At 37.2% G+C, this 27,550-nt stretch overlaps 1 protein-coding gene across 1 annotated transcript in view; it reads left to right on the top strand.

Annotated features, from left to right (window-relative positions):
- The window catches only part of CLSTN2 (calsyntenin 2), a 389,890-nt gene that overhangs the window by 291,347 nt on the left and 70,993 nt on the right, over nt 1–27,550 (top strand). The window contains exons 3-6 of the mRNA XM_056359073.1: nt 1,603–1,798; nt 3,540–3,748; nt 10,828–10,977; nt 23,496–23,681. Of these exons, the coding sequence (XP_056215048.1) occupies nt 1,603–1,798; nt 3,540–3,748; nt 10,828–10,977; nt 23,496–23,681 (741 nt within the window). The remainder of the gene's footprint in view (nt 1–1,602; nt 1,799–3,539; nt 3,749–10,827; nt 10,978–23,495; nt 23,682–27,550) is intronic.

Below are 27,550 nucleotides of genomic sequence, written 5' to 3'. Positions count from 1 at the left end.
TCGTCTGCCTCGGAAAACCACCGCACCCCTTCATGCCACTTGAGTGAGTGGATGGAGCACAAATACTTAATGTATCTTCCAAGTGCCTCTTAATTACCTAAACAACTGTGCACTGGTCCTGTAAAGACATGCATAGGACAGATTACAATTGTTAGGTGTGGAATTCATCTGTCTAAATGTCAGTCTATGTAGCTGAGCTTAGCTTCAGCTCCCATCATAATAAAGGGAAACCTTTGTGGTGGTGGTTGAGGGAATATCCTAAAATGCCTGTATTTATATTCTGACTGTACCTAATCCCACTCTCCCCACACACATACCCTTCCCATTTTTATTTTCTCACACATAATAGGAACTATGAACTCCAGCACTTTTATAAAGTCACTGTCTACTCTCTTCTCTAAAAATACACAGTGTATTCTAATAGAAAGAGAGAGAGAGGAGCCAGGCTTGAATTAGAGGTCACAGATTCAGAGTTAATTTAGAATTTGGCAGTTGACTCAGATATGATTGGCAAGGAGATTTCTAAAAGTCTGCAACTGTAAATTGGAAATAAATGGAAAAGGATTACGTGAGTGGGGGACAGCTTTGAATCCGTAATGTATGTCCCAAGACTAACTTGCTCATAAAGGAACATGTGTTTAATGTGTCATAAAAATATTTAAGCCACATTGGTCTTTGTATAAATATTTCATTTTTAAAGTTGGATTCTGGAGTGGCTAAAAATGAATTCAGTGTGCATATCCTTGCCACCAGTATGAAGGATGAAAAAAAAGGATCACCAGAAACAGGGGTTTTTTTCCATCTTCTAGACTCATTTTCTCACAAGTTTTTTATGTTGTCTCCTGTGTCCAAATAATTTTTTTTAGTCGTTCCTATATCATCTACTTTGTTATATATTCCTCTGAGAGAAGCTATGGATCTATTATATTAGGAGACAGTTTGGAGGCAGAGTGAGTTGCTGCCAAGAAGGCATTCATGTGTGAGTGTGTGAATGTGGGTGGGTAACTGAGGCGTACAAAAGGGATACTTGTCTCTGTTCTTTCAACTGATTTGTTCCAAAGATGATATATGTCTATAAATAAAGCAAGATGTATTTTGAATGTGCCCATGTTCTGCATCATTAATTTTTTCACTGTTGGGAAACTATAAACTGCAAGAATCTGAACATCTGCTACCACCTGGCAGCTCAAATGGCTCAAGGAAGGAGTGACAGCAGCTAGAGAAGACCACATCTAAAATATTATCTATTTTTCTTTCTGTTATTTTCTTTATCTAAATACAGTCATCTTAATTTAGCTCAACACTGATGTTAGTACCATAGGAAACTAGACTAGGGAATAGTCTCTAGGGCTTTTAGGAACCATTTAGTAATGACAGAGGAAGAGGGAAGTACGTGCCCAGGGCTGTGCTCCCCAGATCAGGCTGTATGAGCACATGGCTAATGGCCCTGCTGGATTGGGGTATAAACTGATGCCTGAGTCTGTAATAACCCCATCTATAACAGCATGTGAAATACAAGTGAGTGCTAACTTCTCCAGTGTCGCTCTAGTGGATAAGGCTTAGACCTCCCTGGTTATGATTGTTTTATATTATTTCCCACAGGTGAAATTTGTGCTTTTAAAATCCATGGACAAGAAATGCCCTTTGAAGCTGTTGTGCTAAACAAGACATCTGGAGAAGGTCGTCTTCAAGCAAAAAGTCCTATTGACTGTGAATTGCAGAAGGAATACACATTCATCATCCAGGCCTATGATTGTGGATCGGGACCAGGTGGAACAAACTGGAAAAAATCTCACAAGTGGGTAAAACTTAAAAGATTTATTTTTATTTTTTTTACTTTGGTGTACATTTACTTTACAGTACAGATAAATATTGAAGGACTCCTTTTTCTATTGTAGTCAGGTATAAAGCAAATAAAACTAAGATGAGCCATTGTTGCAATAGTTCATCCACTTTTTATTCCTTTTTTCTTTTAGAAAGTATTTTTCTTTTTTTGCCTCCTGCAGTTTGACCCATTCTGCAATGGTTCCAGTTAAAGCTTTTAACAGGATTGTTGTTCAAGTGGAAAATGCATCTCAGTTTTGGTTTGTTTTTCCATTCTTGGTTTCACATTAAAAACAGATCATCCAGGACATGGAAAGATAGCTTTTAATTGATGCTTAAAAATTCTAAATAGGTTTCCTCTCCATTTATCTCATTAATGGTAAGAAAAGATACATCACCTTTTTTTTTTCCCCGTATGCTCATGTATATAACCTGCAGCAGTGTTGCCCTTGCACAGTGTGTTGCTGACCTCAGCTTTTGGACAGCAAGTCTAAGAAGAATTAAAAAACTCTTGGAAGAGGAGGGTACGGGAGGTTAGTAGGTGGTGTTTTTTACTGTGGAGCCAGTTTACTGCATAAGTTTCAGTAGCGCAGTGCCTTTTTTCCCCTTCAATTCATGAAACCAAGCTCCAGACCATTTGTCATTAAAGATTAATTTAACTCGCATGTAGATGTGTAACTGCTGTACAAATTGTTCGTTTTGCTGAAAGCCATTTAAATAAATGATTAATAGTAATCATTCTTCCTTTTGCTCGTTCAGGATACATGACAATTAAAAATGTAATTAGCTTTATAATGCATGCTGAACTTTTTTCAGGATATTTAAAAAGGATACACATTTAGAAGGAAGCCTGTAGTACGAAATAACCATCAAATCACAGAAACAGTTTTTGCTTCATATTATTAAAATTTATAATGTTTTTTCCTTGCATGTCAGTAAGAAGCTAGTATGTTCTGTTTGTGGAAAATTTTGGTCAAACCCTACCAAATTAAACCTGGCCCATTGGGACCAGACTTTGTTATGCTTTCTTGTAATGGTTTGTATACTAAACCACATGGTAAGCTAGGCTGGCTGGGGCCCCAACCTTCAGTACTGGCTCTGGCATTGAACTAGAAAGTCCTTTCACTGCTCTGTGCCTCTGTTACCTTGCCTATCAGAACAGATATCAAATTCTTTCAAAGGCAGGCCTTTAGAGTTTGCTTTTTAAATACTAAAGGCCTGATATTTTTGACCCTCAATGGTGTACATGTACAATGGTGTAAGTAATTAAAGGATGAGATAATCAGCAGAAGGAGAGAGCCTTATTTAATATCGAAGAATGTTCATTAACTGACCATTTTTAGGTAATGAATATGTAAGACTACTGTAATTCTCTTCCTCTTTTTTTTTTTTGGGGGGGGGGGTTGTTAACTGATTTTATACTGCAACGATATCATTGACTTCTGCTGGGGTCCATTTTAAGAGGCAGAGTGATTTTAATAGGGAGCACCATGAAGCCCTCTCTCTATGTGCTGTGGCAATAGTTTTTTTCCTAATGCTACGTTAAGATACTAAGCTGGGCAAATTGAACATAGGTGTTCAATAATATATCATTTTAGCAGATGTTCACACAGTTTTCTAGATATATTAGTTTTTTTCAACTTTTTTGAAAGCAGACAGTGAGTGATGTGTCATAATAAATTAATTTTTCTCTTTGATATGTTTACCTATTTTAGGGCAGTGGTCCATATCCAGGTAAAGGATGTCAATGAGTTTTCACCAACTTTCAAGGAGAGTGTATATAAGGCCACCGTGACAGAGGGAAAGATCTATGACAGCATACTGCAGGTAGAAGCCATAGACGAGGACTGTTCCCCACAGTATAGCCAGATCTGCAATTATGAAATTGTCACAACTGACGTTCCTTTTGCCATTGACAGAAATGGTGAGTATGGAGGAGGAGCTCTGCAACAGCGGTAATTTCTGTAAGTGATGTAATTACCTATTGATACTAGCTGATAACCTGGCTTGAGTTTTAACTCAAGAGAGTAATCCTTTCCTCATCTCAGAGAACGAAGGATCTGTCACACTGGGAAATTCCATCCTTTTTATGTGAGATTTGGTCAGAAAGTAGTACAGTAATGTACTGTGGAAATTAAACCCCCAATTTTAGATGAGCAGTATGTTTCTCTGTTACTCAGTCCATTATCTTAATTGTCTCAGATGTGGTTTTCCATCCAAGTGATGGCATTTCCTAATGCAGCATGTAGCCCTACCTAACGGGGTTTATTCACTGGTTTATAGCTGGTGCCATTTTTCTGAACTTTCTGGAGCAGAGTCTAAATGTAGAATTTACAACATTCTGGATATGTTTATTGTTTATTAGAACTTGCAGGCTGTGGGTCCATTTGTGGTGCTTCCCAAAGCAGATCTGTTATTCTGCGGTATGGAAGAAAATATGCTTTGGACAAGAAGTATCATTTTTTTAATGGTTACATATTTTAGGTATTTTTCTGATTTATATAGTATTATAAAAAAATAATAAACCATATAAGTTTTCCATATGCAACAATTTTTTACATTGGTGGCCCTGTCTGCCAGCTTCCCACTTTTCCCAGTCAAACTCTCACCAGGGAAAAGCACAGAACTTGACACTGAGTTCAGGAGAGGTAGCTGGGCTGCATTAAAAATGTGTTGAAGATCCTCCCTCCCATTCTCTGCTCGATTCAGACAATACAAAATAGTAGCTCTGTCTTTCACATACTTCAGCAGTCCCATATTGGCATCACTTTATAGATGAGTCCTTGTTATAGATATTCACTTGTGCAGAAGTTCAAATAGAAATTCCCGTGCTCACAGAACTTGTTTCCCTGGATTAAGCACCCTGTGTGCACGCCCAGCAATGCTCTGATTTATCCTTCCTAACAGAAGTATTTAATCCATGTTGTATGTAGGAAGGGAATACTTTTTGGAAATTGATTTTTGGCCAAATTGGAAATCGAAAGTATGCATGGAGCTACTGTTTTCTCTAAGCAGTCATTTTCACATTGGAATGTTTCATAAAAATCTTTCCCCTATTAAAAAATTAGTCATGTTTATTTGTGCAGTTCTTGCACAATGCACTGCTGAGCATCAAAAGATAACAACCTGTTGGCATCGATAAACTGTAAATGGTGTTGAGGAAAAAAGCTACCTTGTTATATTTCTCCACTGGGAGGCAAGTATACTATACAGGAGGTATAATCTTAACAAGTATGCTTGTGTTTAAGTAAATGAGGTCAGCTGGCACAGTAATTTTTTGCCAGAGCAATAGCACAAAGGATGTTTTACTGGAAATGGGTATTTGGAAATAGATAATTGTGTGCAAGTCTCTAGAAGCTTTTCCTCTCTATGGGTTTGTTATTTTTTTTTCTATTTGTGAGATTTACCATCCTGTCATAAAAGGAAATTCTCCATTTTTCTATTTGAAGCCATTATTTTTCCTGAGCTCCATGAGACTTGCCAGTATGGGGCTGGTTACTTACACAAGTCGCAGGTGGTTTCATAATTTCTTACCAGGTTTTTCAGAGATATCGTGGATAAATAATACACTGAGATTAGCATGACACAGAGCAGGCATTTCTAGTGCTTATGCCTTTTCAGCTCCTATCACGCAGTGCAGCTGGCTCATGAGTGATCATGAGTTTCTTACAGTTGGAGGGATGATCAAAAGCATGTGAAGCATCAGGAATCCTTGGTTACGTCTTTGTCCTCGTGTACCTGGGACCTGCTTTTCAGCAAAGGCAATGAGAAAATCACGACTTTAAAGCCTGCAGTAAATAATTGGTTTAAGTTGTAATGGTTGCCGTTCCTTGGTTGTGAATTCAATTAATATTTTTTGATCTATTTGTTCATTAAAAGAACAGTGTTGCCACAATCAACAGTAATTGCAGTCTAATTTGCGATTTTTTTTAGATAATGGTAATTGCTTAAAGCCACTGGGATTAGAGACAGAGTTAGAATAGATGGTTGCACTTTTATTTTGCGACAGAAATATGTTGCTTAGTTCCAACACATTTCACTGCTTAGAATGTCTATGCCAGCTGATATAAACTTTCTCTGGTGCAAATTCTTTGGCATTGTGCCTGTTTCTGTTACATATAGGATGCTTAAAATAGATGTATGAGATGCCTGGGACTGTCTGTTAATACTGTACTAATTAGGATTTTGTTTATAGTTCTTCTGCCCATTGTGAAAACAAATTAGGTTCTTGTGTCTTCTGCAAGTTATGATTTTTTTCCGATTTTTAGTAACATAAGTGTGGAATATCATTGCCCAGAAAGAGTATTTAACTGGATGCTCTAGAATTAAGTCTAAATATTGCAGAGGGCTGCAAAAGCAGGGAGTGCGTGAGGAAAACATGCCATTGTCAGTCCCTGATGAGACTGATCACCAGCAGCCTGTGAAACTAACCACAAATGGAGGCCTTTAGAAAGATGAACATGCTATTCTATCAACTTTTTTGTTTTGGCAGACCATTGTCTTTTTAGGCAAAACTTATTTCTTGTGTCTACAACAACCCGGGGAGCATTTTGTTGTCTTGAAAAATTGTATTACACATTGGGGAACATTTGTAGAAAGGAAGAGAGAATCTTCCAGAGCGTAGCAGTGCACATCACCAAACTGTGTGAAGCAGAAGTGCGTAAGCACCCAGCACTGGCACGGGAAGCAGCATTCAGCTCAGGTGTAGTTCTTGTAGACCTTTGTAAGTTAGGCACCTAAAGGTAGGTATGATAAAGCTTCCCATTTACACCTGGCAGCTTTGACCCCTGGTATGTAATTTCTTTGTGAATAAAATTATGTTGTGTTATGAAACCATAACACCGAGAATTAACTCTTGTATACGATGAGCATAACTTGGTAGGTAATGAACTGTTGGTTATAAAATACAGTCATGTAACGGCAAAGGACAAATTTGTGCTTTGCTATGCAAAGAACTGGGACTAAAGGTATAAAATACATGTTTTAAGAGACTTTTGCATGCAGCTTAGTTTAGTTGTCAGCAGAGAATCTCAATCAAGTCAGTTATCATATCAATATTGTGTAGGCTTTTTTTTAGGTAACAGAAGAATTAAACTACAATGCACAGATCTGTTGTAATGCCAGCAGAACATTTTTATGCATTTTCTGCCTTCATTTGTCAGGTATCACAGTCAGATAATCACAGAATTCAGATAGAGATACAAATTCAGCCACGGATCTGACCTACTTTCTTCTCTAAAATGGGAGTAACTGTATTTGCCACCCACCACTGGGAAGCACTTCACAAATACATGCTCAGATTGTTCAATAGAAAGATGAGTTACTGACTTTCCTGTCCAGTCAGCACAGGTTCTATTAAGTTACCTATCTTAGATGTCGACAGAATCTCACAAGGTCATCCTTTACAGCACTGAAATCTGTTAGGAGCTATAAAAACTTCATATTGTCAAAAAAATGATGAAACTTTATAGTTAAGCATTTGCATGCAATATTTATTTGTTTATTACACCACAGTTTCTTTCTGTTGTCACTGAAAAGTGCACTTTTTTGACAACAAGCAATTCTAATCTTTCAGTTGAGTTATGGTCAAATACAGCTTCTGGTGGCTCTTGGCAGCTGGGAATGTTGGGCTGCTGCTCCTGGGAGCAGACTGTAGTCAGAGGCCACTCACGAAGCAGTGCTAGCCCTCATCACTTTTAAGGGTTAAGAGATTCAGTTTTATACTACTTAGACACACAGGGAGTAAGTATGGAATTTGAGAGGGAATTGCCACAGTAAATTAGTCAAGTCTTTCCCCATTCTTGTGACTGCTCTAAAATAAGATGAAAGACAGCCATAAAAGAGGAATGTCTGTGTCAAACTATCCCCAAAACTGACCTCGAGGAAACAAAGGTTTGAATGTGTGTATCCTCAAGCAGGAATTTTTATACTCCTGTTGTCACTTATCTGGGTTTTGTTTTTTTTAAATCTATTATAGCTCTAGGTATTTCCAGGAAAAGGCAGAGATTTAGAAAGACTGGAAAAAAAAAAAAAGAAAAAATTATGGCCTAATTTTGAACTGTGCGGAAAAGTACTTCTCCATTAAAACTTTCTGGTTTTAATGTATTGATTGCAATTTTGTCTGTGAGTGAGATGTAAATATAAATTATCACTATCATTTCTAAACTTTAATTATTCTGTATTTATAGTGCTTCCTTTCTGTCTCTACTTTTTAATCATACTGCTTAAATTGTAAAATAAAAAAGGAGCATAAAGCTTCTGAGGTAACAGAAAAATAGAATAATTAAGAAATCAAGAAACTATGGTAACATCTGAAAGATCTCCAAATGACCTTCCAGAGTAATGTGTTATAGTCAGAATCTTTGTAGTTCAAATCTTCAAAGACCATAGGGAAATACAAATCTTGGAAGATAGATTTAGTGATATGCGAATGTGTTGTTATGATTTATGAATCTTAAATGGCAGTTAATGCACCACACAAATTCTAGCAGTCTGATAGTGTAGATTCTGAAAATTTTGGTTTCTTGAGAATATCACTGCTGATCATGGACTGAAATAATACCAAGGGGAACCAGAGAGGGAAGTATAAACATTCATTTAAGATATAACACAGAAAGGAAAGAACAACCAAACAGATATTAAATGAATAGTTCAGTATACGGTGGCAGTGTTTGATTAAATCCTCTTAGGCAGGTACTAATCAAGCACCTCAGGACAGTAAAATGGATAGGTTAATTTGTTTTGCCAATTACTAACTCAAAAATAATGAAGTACTTGATATCGTTATTGCAGTTGCTTTTATGATGGGAAGAGCTATCTGCATGGCAGACTTGAAAAATGCCTGGTAAGGTGAGGTGCCTGAGAGAGAGCCAACGTAGCTGTTGGACAAAGTACTGTTTTCTTATTAGCCTTCACGAGGTCGTTCTGCTTCTCCATTTGAGACATAAAACCACTGATAGCATTTGTCCTCCTCTGTGCCCTGCTCAGAAAGGGAGGGGTTAAGACTCAAAGTCAACAGAAAATGGGGTATTCAGCCTGATTTATAGCTGCAGATGTAAAGGTCTATTTAAAGTACAAATTTTGAACCAGAAGATGGCGATAATTGCAAAAGCAGCCTTTCTTCAAGCCTCGAACCTCATCTGAACAGTTTTGCATTGGTTTCAGTTGAACTACTAGCGTTGGTTTTAAGGCAGTAGTAGTAGTCAGAAAAGCGTTGGGCCCTGACAAGGTAAGGAGTGTGCATCAGAAAGAGACACCTGCTGAAAGTCTTGAGAAACTGACGGAGGTTTACCAAGACTTTTTTAAGAAGCTACATGTGTCTGCTTTTGCCTGTCTCATTCATTTGAACAGTAAAAAAAGCCCCACACCCAAAATGCCAAACAGTGCCAGCATGCCTAGTGACAGACACTTTCACCAGCCCCTGTGGGAATCACATCACTGTATTTGACTACGTTCCAGGATTTGGGTTCTCCCCATGCCAAATTTAGCTGAAACGACTTGATTTTGCAGATCCATGCTTGAAAGCAGTTGTTATGCATAGCATTGATCCAGAGTCAATTTGTTTCTTGAATCCCAGAACAAACATTCTCTTTGAAAGCAAGGGGATAAAAGAGCAAAAGTGTGAAATGTATTAAACAGTCTCAAGTTACAACTTGAGCAAGAAGTGCAGTCCAGTGGAACTGGGCAGAATTAAAATGGTGAACTCATTCATTACAAAAACACACATTCTGCATGATAATCTTCCAGTCCTGCAGGAAGTACTCTGAGAAAGATCTTTCCATTTCCTTCTGAAAGATGTAATGCCTTTGTTCCCAAAGGTAACGTGTCACCTTTATATATGTGGCAGCTTCAGCAGATAATCTCTGTTGTTGTTGAGTGTTATTTTCCATGTGATAACTCTGTGCTGTCATACCAAATACTGGTGAGAGCTCTAATGTAGAAGGTGATTCTGGGGCTTTTATGATTTTTGAAACCCAGGGAAAGATGTTAAAGGGCTAAACATCTCTCTCACCTAAAGGATAATAGCTTTAGGGGAAAAGAGGTAGATACTTAGGCTGGGGAGATGTTCAGCAGTGGATCTCAGGAATGTGGTTGTCATGTTAAAGCAGTGTATCCTGGAAAGATGTGGAAAATTAGGTTGCACCTACTAATACTTTTACATTTCCAGATTTAACAGCTAGTCTTACAGTACTTAGAAAATTTTGTTGAGCAGATGTTTCCTTATATAGAATTATAGAATCATTTAGGTTGGAAAAGACCTTTGAGATCATCAAGTCCCACCGTTAACCCAGGACTGCCAAATCTATCACTAAGCCATGTTGCTAAGTGCCACATCTATGTGTTTTTTCAACACCTCCAGGGATGGTGATTCCACCACCTCCCTGGGCAGCCTGTTCCAAAGCTTCACCACCCTTTCAGTGAAGAATTTTTTCTAATATCCAATCCAAAAACCTCCCCTGGTGCAACCTGAGGCTGTTTCCTCTTGCCCGATTACTTGTTATCTGGGAGAAGAGCCCGACCCCCACCCCCTGCCTGCAGCCCCCTGTCAGGCAGCTGAAGGGAGTGATAAGAGCCCCCTGAGCCCCCTCTTCTCCAGGCTAAACCCCAGTTCCCTCAGCCACTACTCATAAGACTTGTTCTCTAGACCCTTCACCAGCTCCGTTGCTCGTCTCTGGACACACTCCAGTACCTCCACATCCCTCTTGAAGTGAGGAGCCCAAGACTGAACACAGTATTTGAGGTGTGACCTCACCAGTGCTGACTATAGACATGCCCATGTTATAATCCTAGCATCTTATATTTGCCTAAGAACTTCTTTATTTCTCATTGGTTTGAAAGAAAATGCTTCCCATTTCTCATAACTCTCCTGCCTGCAGATGTCCCATGTATTTCAAAGAGATTTCTGGTCACAAAGGACTTGATTAACCAGGACTGAAATGTTATTGCCTGTATATGCTTAGCCAAGAATGAATTTTTGAATGTTGTCTTGTATTGAATCTATAGGTAACATCAGAAACACTGAGAAACTGAACTATGATAAACAGCAGCAGTATGAGATAATGGTAACAGCTTTTGACTGTGGTCAAAAACATGCAACGGAAGATGTCTTAGTACGAGTTAATGTCAAACCAGTGTGCAAACCAGGCTGGCAAGGTAAGATTTAATAGCTTATATATTTAAAATTTTTGTTTATACCTCCTTTTTTGATGTTTGTCCTTCATCTCACAGTAAGGAAACTAGGGTCCTTACTGCAGTGGTATAGAAAACTGTTGCTGTGTCTTCTGCTTGCTTTATTCCAAGCCTGTCAAAAGAGTGGGTAATAATCCCAAGGCGGTTTTCATTTGCCATGTTTTTCTCTAGTCAGAACAAAAAACAGACTAGAAAAAAAGAAAAAAGATAAGTATCTATTTTAATAAGAAATCTTCTAATTCACTCTGAATATACTGAAGGTTAAGAAAATGCTTGCTATTTGCTTTTCTCCTACTATTCCTTTAAATAAAAGTTTTGAAGCCACCATGACAAGATACTTTTCCCACGTGTGCCAGAGTTGTTGAGATTATCTTGTTCCAGGTACGGAATTGGCTTTCATGTGCGTGCATGCGTGAGTCAAAGCACACTCAACCAGCAGTGGGAGTGAAAGGCATTTTTTTACCCTGATTACTGTCTTCATATTGAGACATTTCAGTAGGAATTGATTTTCTAAAAAGCTTGTAAGGATCTACAGTCTATCCTGTCTAAAATGGAGAAAAACCCAGCTGGCAATGTACTAGGAAGATATGCCACAAATTCTAAGGAATTAAGATGAAAATGAGGGCTGGATTAGGGACAAACCAGCTGGATGTAACCACATTATGCAAATGCCATTCAGAACTAACCTGACCATCGTAACTGTAATTTTTAAAGAGAATGATTAAGAAGGGAAAATTCAGTTTGGCTGTTGTATTTAAAGGTAATTTTGGAGACTGATATTTAGGAAGAAAAAAGGTTTTCTTTGTTAAATTAGAAGCCCTGGTCTAGAGCGACTTGTAATGAAATGTTTGCAATATCATGATTCCATTTTCACAGTTATCACTTAGAGCAGAACCACATCTTAATTTTTTCAGGGATGTGCTATTCCCCACCCACCCACGTATTTTGAAGAGCATTTTTATTTAAAATAATAATAATAATAGAACATCTATGAACTATCTCCGCATTTTTCTAGCTGATGTTATTGTTCAAACCCCCATGATTTATTCTATAAAACCAATATAGTCTCTTTACACTGTCGAAATGTTCTGTTTCCATGTTATAGAGTCATCTCAAATTAAATACTCCCAAGTTAGCTTGGAATTTGTAATAATATTGATGCAATTGTTGATTATTTTTTTAAATTTCCAGATTATTTCCATTTAGATATTTGATTGAGCGAGTAATTTTTGCAAAGATACCTTACTAATGGTGTGTTGAAATTGCTCAATATTGTCATCCTTATTTCATAGTTCAAGCATCAGTTATAGGGCACATGTCATTGCTGGTCCTATCAGTTGGGTATAGACACCAGGTAGCCAATAAAAGTAATAGAAAGAGCCTCAAGAAAGGTTTGGTTTGGTTTGGGTTTTTTTAAAATGTTTTGTTTATCTTTGATTGTGACCTGTTTACAAGGTATTTGAGCTTTTAATGAAAAGCTGGGATTCAGCTACTGTTATTTTATGCATGTAAAATTTGTTTTCTTCTAGAAGTCAAAGCTGTATGTGGCTGATGGTTTTGGTAATGTTAGGTATTTCATATGAGAGGCTGCCAGCTTGTTATTTTTAGTGTGATGGTGAGAAAATAGAGAAAACAGCACACACACACACACATATGCATAGATATAGATAGATATATATGAAAAAATGCAATACATGAGAAAAGTTTAAAGCAGCTTGTCTAAACCATTTTAGCTAGGAAAGGGTATGCTTTGATAGCATTCATTATGCTTGAATTTGGGTTTTTTATCTCTGTGGCAATTTGGCACAAATATTCTTTCTCCCTTCTGATCTAATAAAGTTTTATGATGGGTCTTTATCGTAGGCAAGGTAAAAATATGGAATAGCTCAATATGTTCTGCTCTAGCATATTTCGTGCCATCCATGTGGAATCGTACCTTCCCACCTGTCAAGCAGCTGCTTCACGTCGCTGACATGTCACCAGGTCAAATGGCACCAAGTGCAAGTGGATAGTTTTTTGCCTACTCAGAGTAAAAGGTCTTTAGGTAAACAATTGGGTAGATATGACTTAAGTTCTTAATTACTAAGTCATTAATTACAATTTGAAAATGAGCTGCAACGTAATACTTCCAGAAGTTTCTATGTTACTCTTAACGAGATTTTTTTAGACCTACTTATTTTTAAAGGTGAAGATAATCACACAGATGATATTATTTCCACTTTGAGACAGTATCTGTAAATAATAACTGGTTTAAGGAAAAAACCCACACCAAATAAGCAAAAGTTCCTAATAGTATTTCCAGTACTGAAGAGGAAATCTGGAGCCTGGGAATGGAGGATATTTGTAGTGTTCTCTCTTCCCTGTGTCTGTTAGTCTGTGAGCTCCCCCTAAAAAAGGCAGCCAGCAGGTATGCTCCATCTTCTTTGAAATAATGATATATTTGAAAAGATTGGATGACTAAGGGAGGTACAATAATGTTTTACTTGACAGAAAAGATGAATATTCTGAGCCTTTGGTTATAATACAGAAGTTGCCCAAATAGGATATATGACTTTTCTCTTGTTTTCCAGTATTAGGTTGAACAAATAAATACTTGGAATTTCAATTTATAGTATTGGTATTTAGTTCTTAAAAGTTACTGGCTTTAGTAATTTGAAACATTGTGCAATTCTTTCTGTGACTATAGTGACTATAGATTGTAGTCTAATGCAAATTCAGTGTTAAACATTTCAGTGCAATAAATTTCAGTGCAGGTACCCTTTGGATAACCTTTATTGCACAGGGGTGGGACAGGGAAGAATAGGTTTACATAAAACAGTGTACATTATTCCTGTTTCTAGAGCCTGACTCCATATGGCTGACGTATAGCAGAGCAAATTAGACTCAACAAGCCAAGGTACTATCCTTTGAACAAGATTCCCTTGGGCTAATAGCATTTAAGTTTTCATTAAATCTAGGCGCTACTTCCCTACTCTCTGAGATGTACATTAATATACAATCAGCAAGCATTGCCACACAGGTATTTTCAGCAAACTACAATCCTCTACGCTATTAGAAGCTACTTTAAAAAGTATGTCATCAAACCATTCTGGGCCGTGTGCTCTGAAATGTTATTAGTATCCGAAGCAAGCTAAAAATGTAAATCAATGAACTAATTCCTAATCAGTTACTTTAATTAGAAATTCTCATTAGTGAGTTTTGTCAACTGACTTTTATAGCTATGCTACAAATTCTCTTCATGCTATCTCTGTATTTATTTTATATATTATAATAAATTTTATATTACAATTATATCATAATATTATATGCTTTCCATGATTTTCAAACAGTGGAGTGATCGCCTACTGCCAGGTAAGTAAAGAGACTACATTATAAAGAAAACTACACGATAGTGTTTCTGACACCATAATGGGTAGATTTACAGTTGAATATATTTCTGTTTTCTGATTAAATATTTTTTAAACACTGTTAGTGAGTTTCCATACTAAGAACAACCCTATTATCTTCAGCACATTCCCTTTTGGGTTCTGTTGATTCCTCCAGGGCTCTGCCTTTGTTTCAATTCTATGGACACAGAGCAGACACTACACTTTTTCCTGTAGATTCGTTTCCAGTATTGTTCTTGTCACTACAGTAGTTTTAATGTCACAATTATATATATATATATATATATAATTATTAAAAAATACTGATTTCTGTAGTTACTTCAGCCTTATACAAAGCAAGGTAGGCAGACTTACAGCAACACAGTACTGAATAGTCATATAGTATTTTCATTGAAAAACATGAGGTGAAATAAGAAACAGTCAAACCCCTGTAATCTAGACCCTGTTTCCCTTAGCTCATTTATGGTACCATAATATCATCTTTTCTTATTTCTGCTGCTTTTAGGAACAGTCTTCATAAAACTGAAGAAGTTACCGTGCCCCCTAGTAGAATAACAACTGGAAATAAAACATAAAACAATGTGCTGAAAGATGCAAGATAGAAAGTTGAAAACAGTTATTCCTGTACCAAACTGTCTTGTGGTCAATGTGGAAATAGCGGAGTTTAGCCTCAAAAAATGAAGGGTAGAATCATGTCCCCAAACACTTAAAATATATTTTGAGACTGGTTTGCTCAACTATTGACAATTAAACCAAAACTCGGGTTGTTACCTAAAACGCAAACGATTTCTGACGGGAGGTAGTTATTAAGGCACAGAACCAAAAAGCTTCTCTAAACCCGTCAGCTGAACGCCCCAGTGAAGTGTCAGAGGGTTCTGCCTTTCCTGAACCAAACAAGGGAAGGTTGAATCTGTTCCTTGGGAAGATAAGTGTGTAGCAAAGACAACAGTCTAAAAAGTTAAAAGTCAAATTGTCTTCTCTGACTAAACAGGACTTAATTATTTTCTTGCCAAATTTAATATGGCCCTTGCATAAGCAATGCTCATAACCTCCTGTTTAAGACAAAATTAGGACTTTGATTAGAAAACAGGATTTCACAGCATCCATCCCGATGTGTTTTACCAATTTGAAAAGCTTTTCTACACTTCCCTGCACATCTTCAAGTCCTGTGAAACCCAAATGCATGCTTTACCTCAGTAACAATATAAAGTAGAAATTGCTTAAAAATTGATCTTAAAAAAACAGATGTTCCTTAAAAACTCAGTGATTTTCCACTTAATGTTTGCTTAAAAATAGTTTTGAAACCAAATAGTCTCCTTTCTTATTGACCCTGTAGATTATAAATACATTTAATAAGAGTAGTTAATGTATCGAGGATATTGCATGTTACATCTTAAAATTTTAAGACATGTAGGGCTCACTAAGGTGACCCAGGGCTTTGCTACCATCTAAAGGCACGTTCTTACCACCTTTTTAGTGTTCAGTAGTCATTCATAGGCCATGTACAGGATAGATCAGCTCATTTTTTTCTGCTGAAATATAATCTTTTTGTTCGGAGAAGGGCAGGACCTTCTCTCTTAGTAGAAGAATGATCTTAGATCACTTCTGAGTCAAAGATGCTATTTGCAGTAGGTGCTGAGTTATTTTAGAATGGTATTCATGTGGGCTTTCTAGTAAAATTCAATTACAGAGGAAAACCAAAACTGTATTGGCTTTTGAGCTGACGGTGCTTTTAACAAGGAGCAATATGATTACCAAAGCAATTGGTTGTTTGGCAGAGAGTGGTCAAGTACAGAAACATTGCTTATGAGAATAATAGTCCTAGTCTGCAGGAACAGTTTTAAAGGCCCAAATATTTTCTCCAATAAATATAAATCAGTTTCTATTTTTCTTGTGCACATACCTAGCAGTTTAAAATGCAATACTTGTGCTGTCTTAGCTATAAGTTATTTGCACATATTTTTAAAAATGAATTTTATTGCAAAGCAGGGAGCCTTTATGCCAGTCTAGTCTTGGAACTGTTGGGCATGCATTAGCCATACATCCCTAAAACAAGGTAATCATAACATAATGCTTACATTCATCTATTCACTTGAATGGCACCATTTTAGTGGAATACCCACTGTTTACATACCAATTTCAGACATCTGAAAATTAATTGAACTTCTGAGTACTTTTGATTTGTGAGCTTAAATTTTACGTATGTTCATATTTATATACTTGTATCACCATTAATTTTCCTTTTGTTTGACTACCAGTAATAGAGAAAGCAGTCAAACCTGTTTCAGTCCAATTTTCAGATACTCTTTCTTTTCCTCAGCAAAATTCTGTGTATGTGTTACAGCTAAATACATCTTTCCTGAACACTCTGGGTGTTTTCACATGTCTCTTTTTACCATAGCTGCTTACTGGAAACACAGTGCTTTATATATTCCAAAACTGTCTTTGTTTTGCCTGGCTGTATCAGACTAGTGGATTGTGCACATGCTGTTATTGACTTAATGGAATCATCTTTTTCCATGTGTCATTTTTCAGTGATACCTACCAGTTTCTGTATTTCCTGAGCATGAACTGGCACTTTGCATTGTTACTATGAAGGATATTTTTATAACACCAGCTCTCAAGGTCATCTTATTCTGTGCTTGGGATATCCTCTTTCTATATTGACTTCCAATGTAGAATTGCCTTCTGGTTTTGTCACTAGCAGAATTAACTAACACAGTCCTGGTTTTGTGCCAAGACTATTAATGGAAATATCAAATAACAATCCCAAGGCAGATTCACAGTGATCTTTACTAGTTACTTCTCTGTGTAGCATGAACTTTACATTTTCCAAGTAACACGCGATTGCCCTCCTTTTAGGCAGTTCTGTATATAGGTTACAATTGAAATACTACAACCTGTCTTTTCCATCTTAACATATGCAAGAAACCATTCATTTTAGACCTATTTAACTAAATTCTTCCATGTACCTTTGTGGAAGTTAACTCCTTTGTTCACCTTTCTGCATTTGCAACTAAAAAAAATAGTCTTTCCTTGTTTTAATTTTCACTGCAAGATGTCCGTGAATTTCACTGGGGCTGTTATTTCACTGAGAAATTTCTAATCTCTGAGATGTAACTGACAGCTGGTCATTCTATTAACGTTTCCTCTGCTCAGGAGTTAAAGCCCTACAGGATATCCAGTTATGAAGATTTTCCCTATCATTTCTTTTTTCCTCTGCATGTAGAAACTTCCACCTATTCTCACACCATGGGCTTCAAAAACTGCAGACATAACACACAAGTTTTCACATCCTTCTAGCTGATACTTAAGTCTTTTTTTTTTTTTTTTTTTTTTTTTTAATAATTTCTACCAAACTTCCCTAGCACAATACATTATCCTAGCAGTGGTAGGAGTTGTGACAACCATTGTAAAGCTCCATACTTGCTTCCCAAAAGAAAAAGCATTTTTTTTGCGTCAATGGTGACTACTTGGCCCTTTAAAACTTGGCAAATTGGTTTTAGAAAATTATATTCTGGGCAGCATGCAGTGACATTGATGGATCCTGGAAGTAGCATTCTGCTGATGCTTACTAGCCAGTTTGTGGCCAGTTAGCTAGGGGGCATCCTACGAAATTCACTCCTTTGTAAAATGAACAATTTCACGAATGGGAAACTGCTTAGACAACCTGAACAGACCTGGTTATTTTAAGTAATTCAGGATCTTCTCAGAAACAGAGGTATTTAAGAAAGGGCCAGGCCTGCATGCACTACTAGTCTTTTTTTCTAACTTTCCTTCTGAGATGACAAGGCATAGCAGATGATCCATTTTAACATTAATGATATACTTTAATATTAAAATGATAATAATAATGTTAGCTCAGTTTTGTTCACCTGTAATCTGCATCAAGAAACAACACTCAGTTTCTCGAAAGGTCTGTTGGAAGGCTGAGATTTCCTTTTGTGTGTGTAAGATTATCCTTTTTTCAGAAGTTTTGAGGAGGGTTAATCAGGAAATGGGGGGGCAGAACAGATAAGGTAATTCCTCTGTGTGTCTTGGGGTTTGGGTTTTTTGCGAAATGGGAAATTAAAACCCTTTGAAATGTTGGTGTGGGTTTTCTTTTTAGATTGATACAATTTATAAGTCCATAAACATAGAGAGAATGCTGTCCAAGAGGATATATGATAGAACTGTTACCCTGTGTCTGTTTTTCTAAAACATGTTTTACCTTTAGCTCAAAGTAGAAATTTAAGTACTGAAGTGTGTACATTTTGGAAATGTCTTATGGCCATTGATCTTTCACACGTGGAGAATGCCTAACAGCAGGTAGTTATTGAGGTGGCTGCAGTATATGATATTCTGGCAATGTGTGCACTTTCCAGTAAATTCATGGCGTTGAAAAAAAAAATTAGTTTTGTGAGGACAGTGCACTGCTCTTCCAAATACATTGTACAGCATCTAGAGCTGCCTGGCTGCTGCTCTTAACATATAAGGAGTTTCATAAATCATGAAAATAAATGTAATTTTTGGCAAAACTAGAGAGATATTTCTGATCTTGTTTGAAATGCTTTGTGTAAACTTGATATTTTTATTTATTCTAGAATCTTTCAGATTTTCAAATTAATAGGAAAATGTTTCATAAAAAAAAAAACCAACCTTCAGCAAAGCTGTGAAATGTGTAAGTTGCGGGTTTTTTTAAAGAAAACAACCACAAACAAAAGAAGCACAGTAACCTTCAGCCAAGTATCCAGCCTACGTAGATAGCACAGATGCAAATATGCTGTAGGGGAAACAGAAGACCTACCAATTACATTGCTCTGGGAACCGTATGTTCCAGCTATTATGTAGCGATGCTGCAGAGACTCACTAACAGCACTGCGTAGATATTATCTTATGTTTAGCTGCCAGGATACACATCTTCAGTGCAGCATGAGAGTAGTGCTACATTTCACTGGCATATTAGGGGTTCTGTTGCAATTGTCTTTAATTGCTATAATTTTCAATGTCACAAAGTGGAATCAAATTTCATGGCCACACACATGTAGGAGACATGAAAAAGGTCATACCTCCTCTTCACATGTGGGTACCATATTCCTTCAAGGAAAAATCAGATTAAATCATTCTTAGTGTCATTAAGCATTAGAAACTAATTAAAATGTAATACATGGATCAAAAGGAGAGAGTGTGATGTACAAAACTGCTAAGTGTAGAGATCAAGGAACATTTTTACATTATCCCGCTGTTATAAGGAAAATTCACTTATTGCATTGGGTTTTACTTCTAAAGTCTCAAAGTCTCCCTGAAGTTTGATTGATTTCAGTCTTGGAATAGTTTGAGTATCTCAGAGATTGAGATCCAAGTATATATACATAGGTTTTTTTATAATTTATGAAATCTGAACCACAAACTTGACACTGTAATATTTACACACTAATGTTGTGATGTTGTAGATATGTTGTCTGGAAGAGCTCTATACCACAAGTGGCAAGCAATAGCCTGTTGAATTAAAGAATCCAAACAAAAGCTGATTTCTGCAGGACTAAACAGGGCTAGTTTTATTCAAACTATTCCCATGGGATTAGTCTTCCCTGGCTACTAGGGAGACAGTGCTCACCTTTCGAATTTGCACTGTAACGTGGTGGTGTTGCATGACAGCTCACGTCAAAGGTGGAACCATGTTGGTTGAGTTTGGCTAATCAAGTGCAACCTACCATTTCAGGTGGGATTATATATCTTTTGACTGCATAACCCTAGACACGAGTAACATTTTAAGATACAGTTTTTAAATAACAGAAATTCAGAGGCTTTTTTAGAATCAGGTTATATGAATCTCTTCCTCTGAGTCAGTACTAGAGGAATCGGAAAAAGTGCCACCACATTCCGGAGGGAAAGGTACTGATCTTTTGAATGTGTCCAGTACAGGGTATTATTCTGAGAGAAAGAAAAATCTTCACGACATTCAAGGTTAAATGAAAGACTTGGGGTTTTCTTGCAATAAGCTCTTTGCACTGTCCCCACTTCATGTTGCCTGTTCTAACTCTATGCACTTCCCAACGTTACTGATGGTGAGGTACAGAGGGTTCTGGCCTCAGCTTCAGCTCTGGGGTGCTGAAATGCTATGGAGGAAGATACTGTATAAATAAGCCAGTTGATTTGTGTCAGAACTATTGCTACCTTTAAGACTGTCCTGCTGTCACAGGATTGTATCATACTCTGGTATTGCCTTTTGCCTGCCTGGGAATGCCTTCTGTGCAGAGTGGGACGCGTTGGTGGACTTTCTAAACCTGCGCTAAGTTGGTGAAAGAAGTGGTAGTGGGATTTAGGGTGACAATTGGTCTATGAGACTGCAGGGGACCAAGGTACAAATACAGTAGTTCAAGTCTAGTTGGTGTTATACAATTTAGAGCTGAGATAAATTCGAGTGATTTAGAACGTTCAAGGTTTGATATCTCTGGGTACAAATTACCGTTTATGCCAAGATGAAAGGTAATACTGTGAAAACAAACACCTCTTCCAATTCATGTGACAGAAACAGAGGTCTTCCATTATTCTTCCTTGTGTGAGTAGTGGCATTTTATATAGCATGTTTTTTATAAGACACTCTTCATATAACTGGAGCTGAGTGTGCAGTTGCTGATATGTTACAGTTAATAATTCAGTCACATCTCACATACGCTAATGGATATTTTGCATGAGTGCTGTTAATTTGATATAGCTGGAAAATGAAAACGTGGCTGAAAAGTGAAATTTGCTGAGATAGAAATGTTTCAGGTATATATGAGACACTTTTTCCTTTTCAATAGAGGAATATAATGTTTTAACTGGTGAATAAGAGTCTATAAATAGTTTATAATATAAATAGTCTATAAATATAAAAATAAAAGTCTATGAGAGTCCTATATTATTGGCTTGTATATAAAACAGAAAATTGTTTTATTTTGACCTTAACTATCTGAAAGAATTTGCTGCTTTTCAATCAGAAAAAAAGTTAACCCCAAGTTTCTGGAATGGATAAGGAGCAGAAATCTGTTATTATAATGATGTACCTTATATGTTACTTTAAATTCCAAGGGAACTGTTTAAGTTGACAATTGCAGACAAATTATGCAATACTGCAGATCAAATATAACTTAATATGGAGTGAATGGGCTCAGTACTATTACCTGAAAATTACTACTGAAATAGCAACTCAGCTGATGTGTGCACAGGCAGTAAAGTAGTTATAGTTGTCTTTTAGTCAGTGATGTACAAGTCCTAAAGATTTTAGTAAAAAACATACCTTCAGAATGTTCCGTGAAGTCTCAGCTTCTTGAAAACAAAATGCTATGTGATTACCATTGGGATTAAAAGTCACTAAGAAAATCTGAGAATTTTGGGGTTCAGACCAGTGACTGTCAGCATCTTATCTCCTTTGTCTGGACTAATGTGATTACATTTCAAAATGGTTGCATGAACTTTCAGATCTTCTTGTAAATTTTTAATCCAGTTTAAGGTGGTGGGAGAGAGCACCTTTTTTCAAGCTTTCTGAACATGAGGTCTGTTACAAAAAAAACCTTTCACCTACTAAATGTGTATATCTATTTTATTACTTTTCCTTCCACTGCTATTTAGAAAGAATGTCTCTGTCCATTTGCTTTAAGAGAGTTCATTGACTGCCAGGACCTAGAATTTTTCCACTTATGTAGTCCTTTTATACCTATGTCTAAAAAAAGTCAGAGAAACTTCTGCTGTGTATGCAAGAGTACTTTTCACAGATTCTACAGATGTACACATTGAGTAGCAGAGTTGAATGGTTTTGTGACATCAAGGTAATTAAATTTTTGCATCTCTGTATTAATGTGGCATGGTAACTTGGCCAGAGTTGGCTAAAATGTATGAGAAAGGTATGAGCCTGTTAGAGCATTGAGGAGGAGGACGGACATGAAAATGGCCAAAGGGCTGGAACACCTCTCCTGTGAATCCAGGCTGGGAGAGTTGGGGTTGTTCAGCCTGGAGAAGAGAAGGCTCTGGGGAGACCTTACTGTGACCTTTCGATACTTAAGGTGAGCTTTAGAAAGACAGAGAATTTTTTTTACTTGTATTGACAGTAACAGTTTTAAACTGAGAGAGGGTAGGTTTAGATTAGGTATTGGAAAGAAATTCTTCACTGTGATGATGGTGAGACACTGGCACAGGTTGCCCAGAGAAGCTGTGGATGGCCCATCCCTAGCAGTGTTCAAGGTCAGATCAGATGATGGAGCAACCTGGTCTAGTGAAAGATATCCCTGCCTATGGCAAGGGACTAAGTGATCTTTGGAGGTCCCCTCCAACCCAAACCATTCTATGATTCTATGAAAATATGAACTGTAAAGATAGCCGAAATACACATTTTAAATTAACGCTGCTTGTTTGGCTTTCCTCTGAAGCAGGCTGCAAACACCATAATTAATCTGATTTAAAAATTTCAGTGCTTCAGTTGAGAAGCATGGTGGTATGTATGGCATGTCCAGGTGGCTGCCTAAGGCAGGTGATTGTTTAAATGTTGTGGGCTGTGAAACAAACCCACAGATTAGGGAAATCTGGCTGGAAGCATAAGTAGTCCTTTCAGCTGTAACTTTGTCGTTAATATTTCACAAAATTAGTAAGATATTTGAAGACGAGAAGTGGCAGTACAGATGTGTTATATTAGCTTTTGGTCATGGTCCAGTGAGATTGATGTATATAGCCTGGTCCTTGGAGGTATTTGTTCTGTAGCATAAAACTGTGAAATCTGGCCAAATTCAGAGCAGCAGACAGCCTCATCCCTGTAGAGCTAGCCATTAGTCTGTCACAGGGGCATGGACATCGGAGATACAGACTGACACCAATTAGTACTTCTTGTCAGGATATGTGCCCCATGCTTGTGTGACTCTAGCAGCAGTAGTATTACTTAATTAAGCCTGACACTCTTTTATAAAGTGGCACAAACCCCGTTTTTTTTTAGGACAGCAACTTATTGATGTCAAGTTCAAAAACTTTTATATTTGTCTGAGACAGTGACCTTTGAGAGCAATATGTCATTTACAATTATATAACTCCTTTCCCAATTTTAATCACTCTTGGATGTTTTTGTTGGTTTGTGTTTTTGTTTTCCAGACTGGAACAAACGGATTGAATACAAGCCAGGTTCTGGCAGCATACCTTTGTTTCCCAGCATTCATCTAGAAACGTGTGATGGACCAGTTTCCTCAATACATACCACCATTGAATTACAGACCAATTACATTGGAAAGGGCTGCGATCGTGAAACATACTCAGAAAAATCTCTACAGAAATTATGTGGTATGGATGTGGCTTTCAGTTCATTTAATAATAGTATTTTTCCAGTTAAAGCACCAGTTGCTTGTGACATGTATTTAGTTCAGCTGGTTTTGGATTGTAGCAATGAAAATGATAATGAAGGGAGTGGTAATATTTGACCGGTGCTCCATGCTTTTCCATTTGTTTTCACTCTTTTTCATACCTTCTCCTTGCTCTTTTTTTTTCTTCTGCTCCTCTTCCCTTCTCTATTTTTTCTCTTTCTTCATTTCACTTCTTTCTCACTTTTTCTTCCCTTTTTTATGAATACTAGTCTGACAGTATAGTGAGATTTCAGGTGTAGATTTGCCATCGTAGGAAGGCTATAGGATTTGATGACTATTGAATCTCCATCTTGTGTTTCAGTCTTCTTGACTCAGCTTTCTGTTCTGCTGCTAAATACTGTGCCAGAGTAAAAACAAACAAACAAACAAAAAAACCCGAAAAGTAAAGGAACATCTGGGGCAATCATTTAAGTGAAAATATTTAAGAAGCATGAATTTCAGAAAAGAGGTATCCTGGTGAAGAAAGGTTTCCTAATTATTTTCTTCCTTTTCCTGCTTTTTGATAACATGATCTATAAGATAAATCTTGAAAGGTAGATTAAACACAGAGATACTGATGTATTTTTGTGACTATAAGATTATGTGCATGGCAAAGCAATGGGCACACATTAAGCCATTTATCTTTTGCTATTTGTGATCTGCTGTCTCTCCTACTCCTCTAAAATTTTGTCATCTTAGAGCCCTCATCTGAAGCCCTGATGGTGTGGAACATTGATTCTCATCGTCTTGAAAATGCCTTTTTTACCTGGCTGCTGCCAGAGCTACAGTAGTAAATGTACATTTTTTTTCCACTTAAATACATGGATTTTAGTCTGGGTTGCTCTGCTGTATGGCTTACATTTGCTTTGATAACCACACAACACTGTTGCAGATATGTTAAGATCAATACACTAACCTTTAAGAAATTTGTAAATGAAAATTTTCAGTCAGTGTTACTGAATTGTCAAAAATGGAGAGCCAGTTCCCAGGGGAATGTAGTTTGCAGTTACAATTGCCAGTTACTTGTGGAAATTGGAAAAGTGAGGTAATGGTGAGTGGTAGCTTTCTCATAAAATCTGAATATTTTCAACCTGAAAATTGCTTAGTTAAGATTACAGAACCAATCATCATTTTAATTCTGTTTCTTTATCCAGCTGGCTGGAATCCTAGAAAGCAGGAGAAAACCCATCTGCCAACTATATGCATCTTCATCATGTTAATGACACTAAAACTGACAGATTGAGCAAGGCTATGTGACCTATTAAGAACTTGATTTCATAAAATAGCATTTTAATAAAAATAAAGATGTTATAGCTAAACTAAAGTACTTTTGCCTTGTCTAAGAACCTGTATTGACAGCAAAAAGAACATTGCTTTGTGCCTGTTACAGACCTGAACTGCAAATGGCACAATCATTCAAGGAGATCACTATGTACAAGATCTAAACCACCAAATGATTACATTGACATAAAACACAGATAGCAACTATATCTGACAATATTATAATTTGAAGTGTAGGGCCAAAAGTAGGTACTTTCTGCTGATTTAAAATTCCTTCGTTGAGGAAGGTTGTGCAGTCTGAGGGGTTTGGTTTGCCGTGTGTGGTTTGACTGCCTTACCCGCTGGCATTGAAGCAGTAGAAAAGAGAGTGTAAAGTCTTTCTCTTTTTTTCTTGAATAAACGAAATGTTTCCCAATACTAGTCCAATCTTAATTCATTGTCTGCAGCATATGTAGGCCTAAACTGTGAAAAGCAGAATGATCAAGAACATTTCCCCAGGTCTGTCAATGCCCTTGTAGTTGCAGGCAGCCTTTGGGCAGGTGGGCAGATACACTGCCTAATGTTACTGCTGAACTTCCAGTTTGTACTTGGCACATCCATGAAGGAACAGAATATGAAGCACTTAAGAAAACAGACGGAATGTAAAACATATCTATAAATGGAGGAAAAAAAAATCTCACTGCTGAAGGAATTTTTTTTCTCAAGGTTTCCATATTTTCATGGAGAGGAACAGGTAGGATAGAAACTTGTAATAAGACTTTGATAAAAAAGTTTGTAAACGACAATGAACTTTACATCAGAATTGCATTTAGACTGGCTTGCACTTTGGTTTTTAGTATTTATTACCATCCTTAATGTAGAAAGAAGTCTTACGAAAGCAGTTTAAATTATTTGTGGAAATCAGTTTTCTCTCAGAAATGACCTTATTTGTATCTAATGGTTGGATGAATAAATTCTTTGAAAAGGAAGAAGGCCCTGAATTTTTTTCTACCAGTAAAGCACTGTGTGATTGCAGAGGGTGTAGGACTGAGTGATCACACGTAAATACTCATCTGTGACATATAAAATGCAAGATTGTCTGTCTGTAATTAAGGACCCAGTTTATAAATTCATTTATCTGTGAGAAATCTGGACAATTCAGATGCTAAAGTCAGTGCATTAAAATTCATTTTTTATATGATTGGTGATTTAAGTCTGCTTTTCAATAACCCAGTGTTTTGTACTCACTTTGACAGTCAAGGTGGGCAGTTTAAATGATTAAATTACGCCTCAGTCATTTTCAAGTCAAGGAGTTACTAGTATTGTGCTTCAAACAGTTTAGTAAGCATTTTTTCACCTTGTCATTTGACAATAGGAAATAAAGAATGTATAAATGACAAAATTTGGACTGCAAAAACATATCCAGAAAAAATCCCACTTAATAAAAAAAAAAATCAGTTGAAAAAAATCAGTTGAGGAACCTAGAATATGGTGGAAAGATGGCTATGGTACTGTCTTCTGTCCCTCTAAATGTAGGTAGAATACAAAATAATGGGATTGCTAATTCTTATGTATGGCAGAGGGTAAACTGAGTATCAGATTCCAGGCCATGCTCCAGCTAGGAGGGTAGATCCTGCCCCCTCTCTTTTATCCTGGGTTCTGTAGCTTTGCAGGAGGCTCAGAGAAAGTTGTTGATCTGATTGAAAAGTAGTAATTTGGACTCGGTTTTATTTAGGTGGTCAGCTTCCAGGGAAGCTGACAGTCTGGTCCAATTCAGCAGGCAGCGTCAGTATGTGCTTCTCCTGGCATGAAGTCTGCAGCACAAACACGCGGGGCTGGGGTGAGGAGGTGGGGCCAACTGTAAGCTGCTTGGAAAAACAAGCACTTTAATATGCAAGGGGTACCTCAGGGGTCCAAACCTGTGCTTAATGCAGTGGCCTCTGCATTTTTCTGGAAGCATTTTAGAAGAAAAGGAGATCAGCTGCTACATTTTAGAAGGGCGTTGATCCAGTAGCATGGTAAGACTCTTCTGGGAATGCCTCCAGATAACATCCTGTTTGTATCGCTCCAGGTCTGTGCACGTACATGGCAGAACAGCTTGGGATGCTGGTTGGATTTATTGTGATTGAAACAGTATGAATTCTTCCAGCTAAATCTCCCAAGCACATAATCCAATAGTTGTTCTCAGGGCAGAATTAACACACACTGACAGGATGAGGTTCCAAAGGAACCCATAAATCTCCATAAAAATACAGGCAGATAAAGTAGAACCTGTTGAGCTTGCTGGTGATCACCCAAATTCTCTTACACAAGCCTGACTTTAACTGGGGAAAATAAGGTAGTTTACTTGAGCGTCTTGCCAAATCAGAGTTTAAAAAGCAATATGAGAGACTTCCATTTAGGAGTTTTCCCACAGACTCTTTCTAGTGGAAGAAATAGATCTTTCCACATTATAATGGCCAGAGTAGATAGAGTGATGGATGAAGCTTCTTCTTTGAGGCCATAATTTACTTAATGTAAGCATTTAAAAACATATTTCCTTTGATATAC

This window comes from Falco biarmicus, chromosome 13 (genome assembly GCF_023638135.1).
Source record: "Falco biarmicus isolate bFalBia1 chromosome 13, bFalBia1.pri, whole genome shotgun sequence".
Lineage (NCBI taxonomy): Eukaryota > Metazoa > Chordata > Aves > Falconiformes > Falconidae > Falco > Falco biarmicus.
Note: the sequence above shows the minus strand (reverse complement) of the source record. Positions and strands in the feature narration are given on the sequence as shown.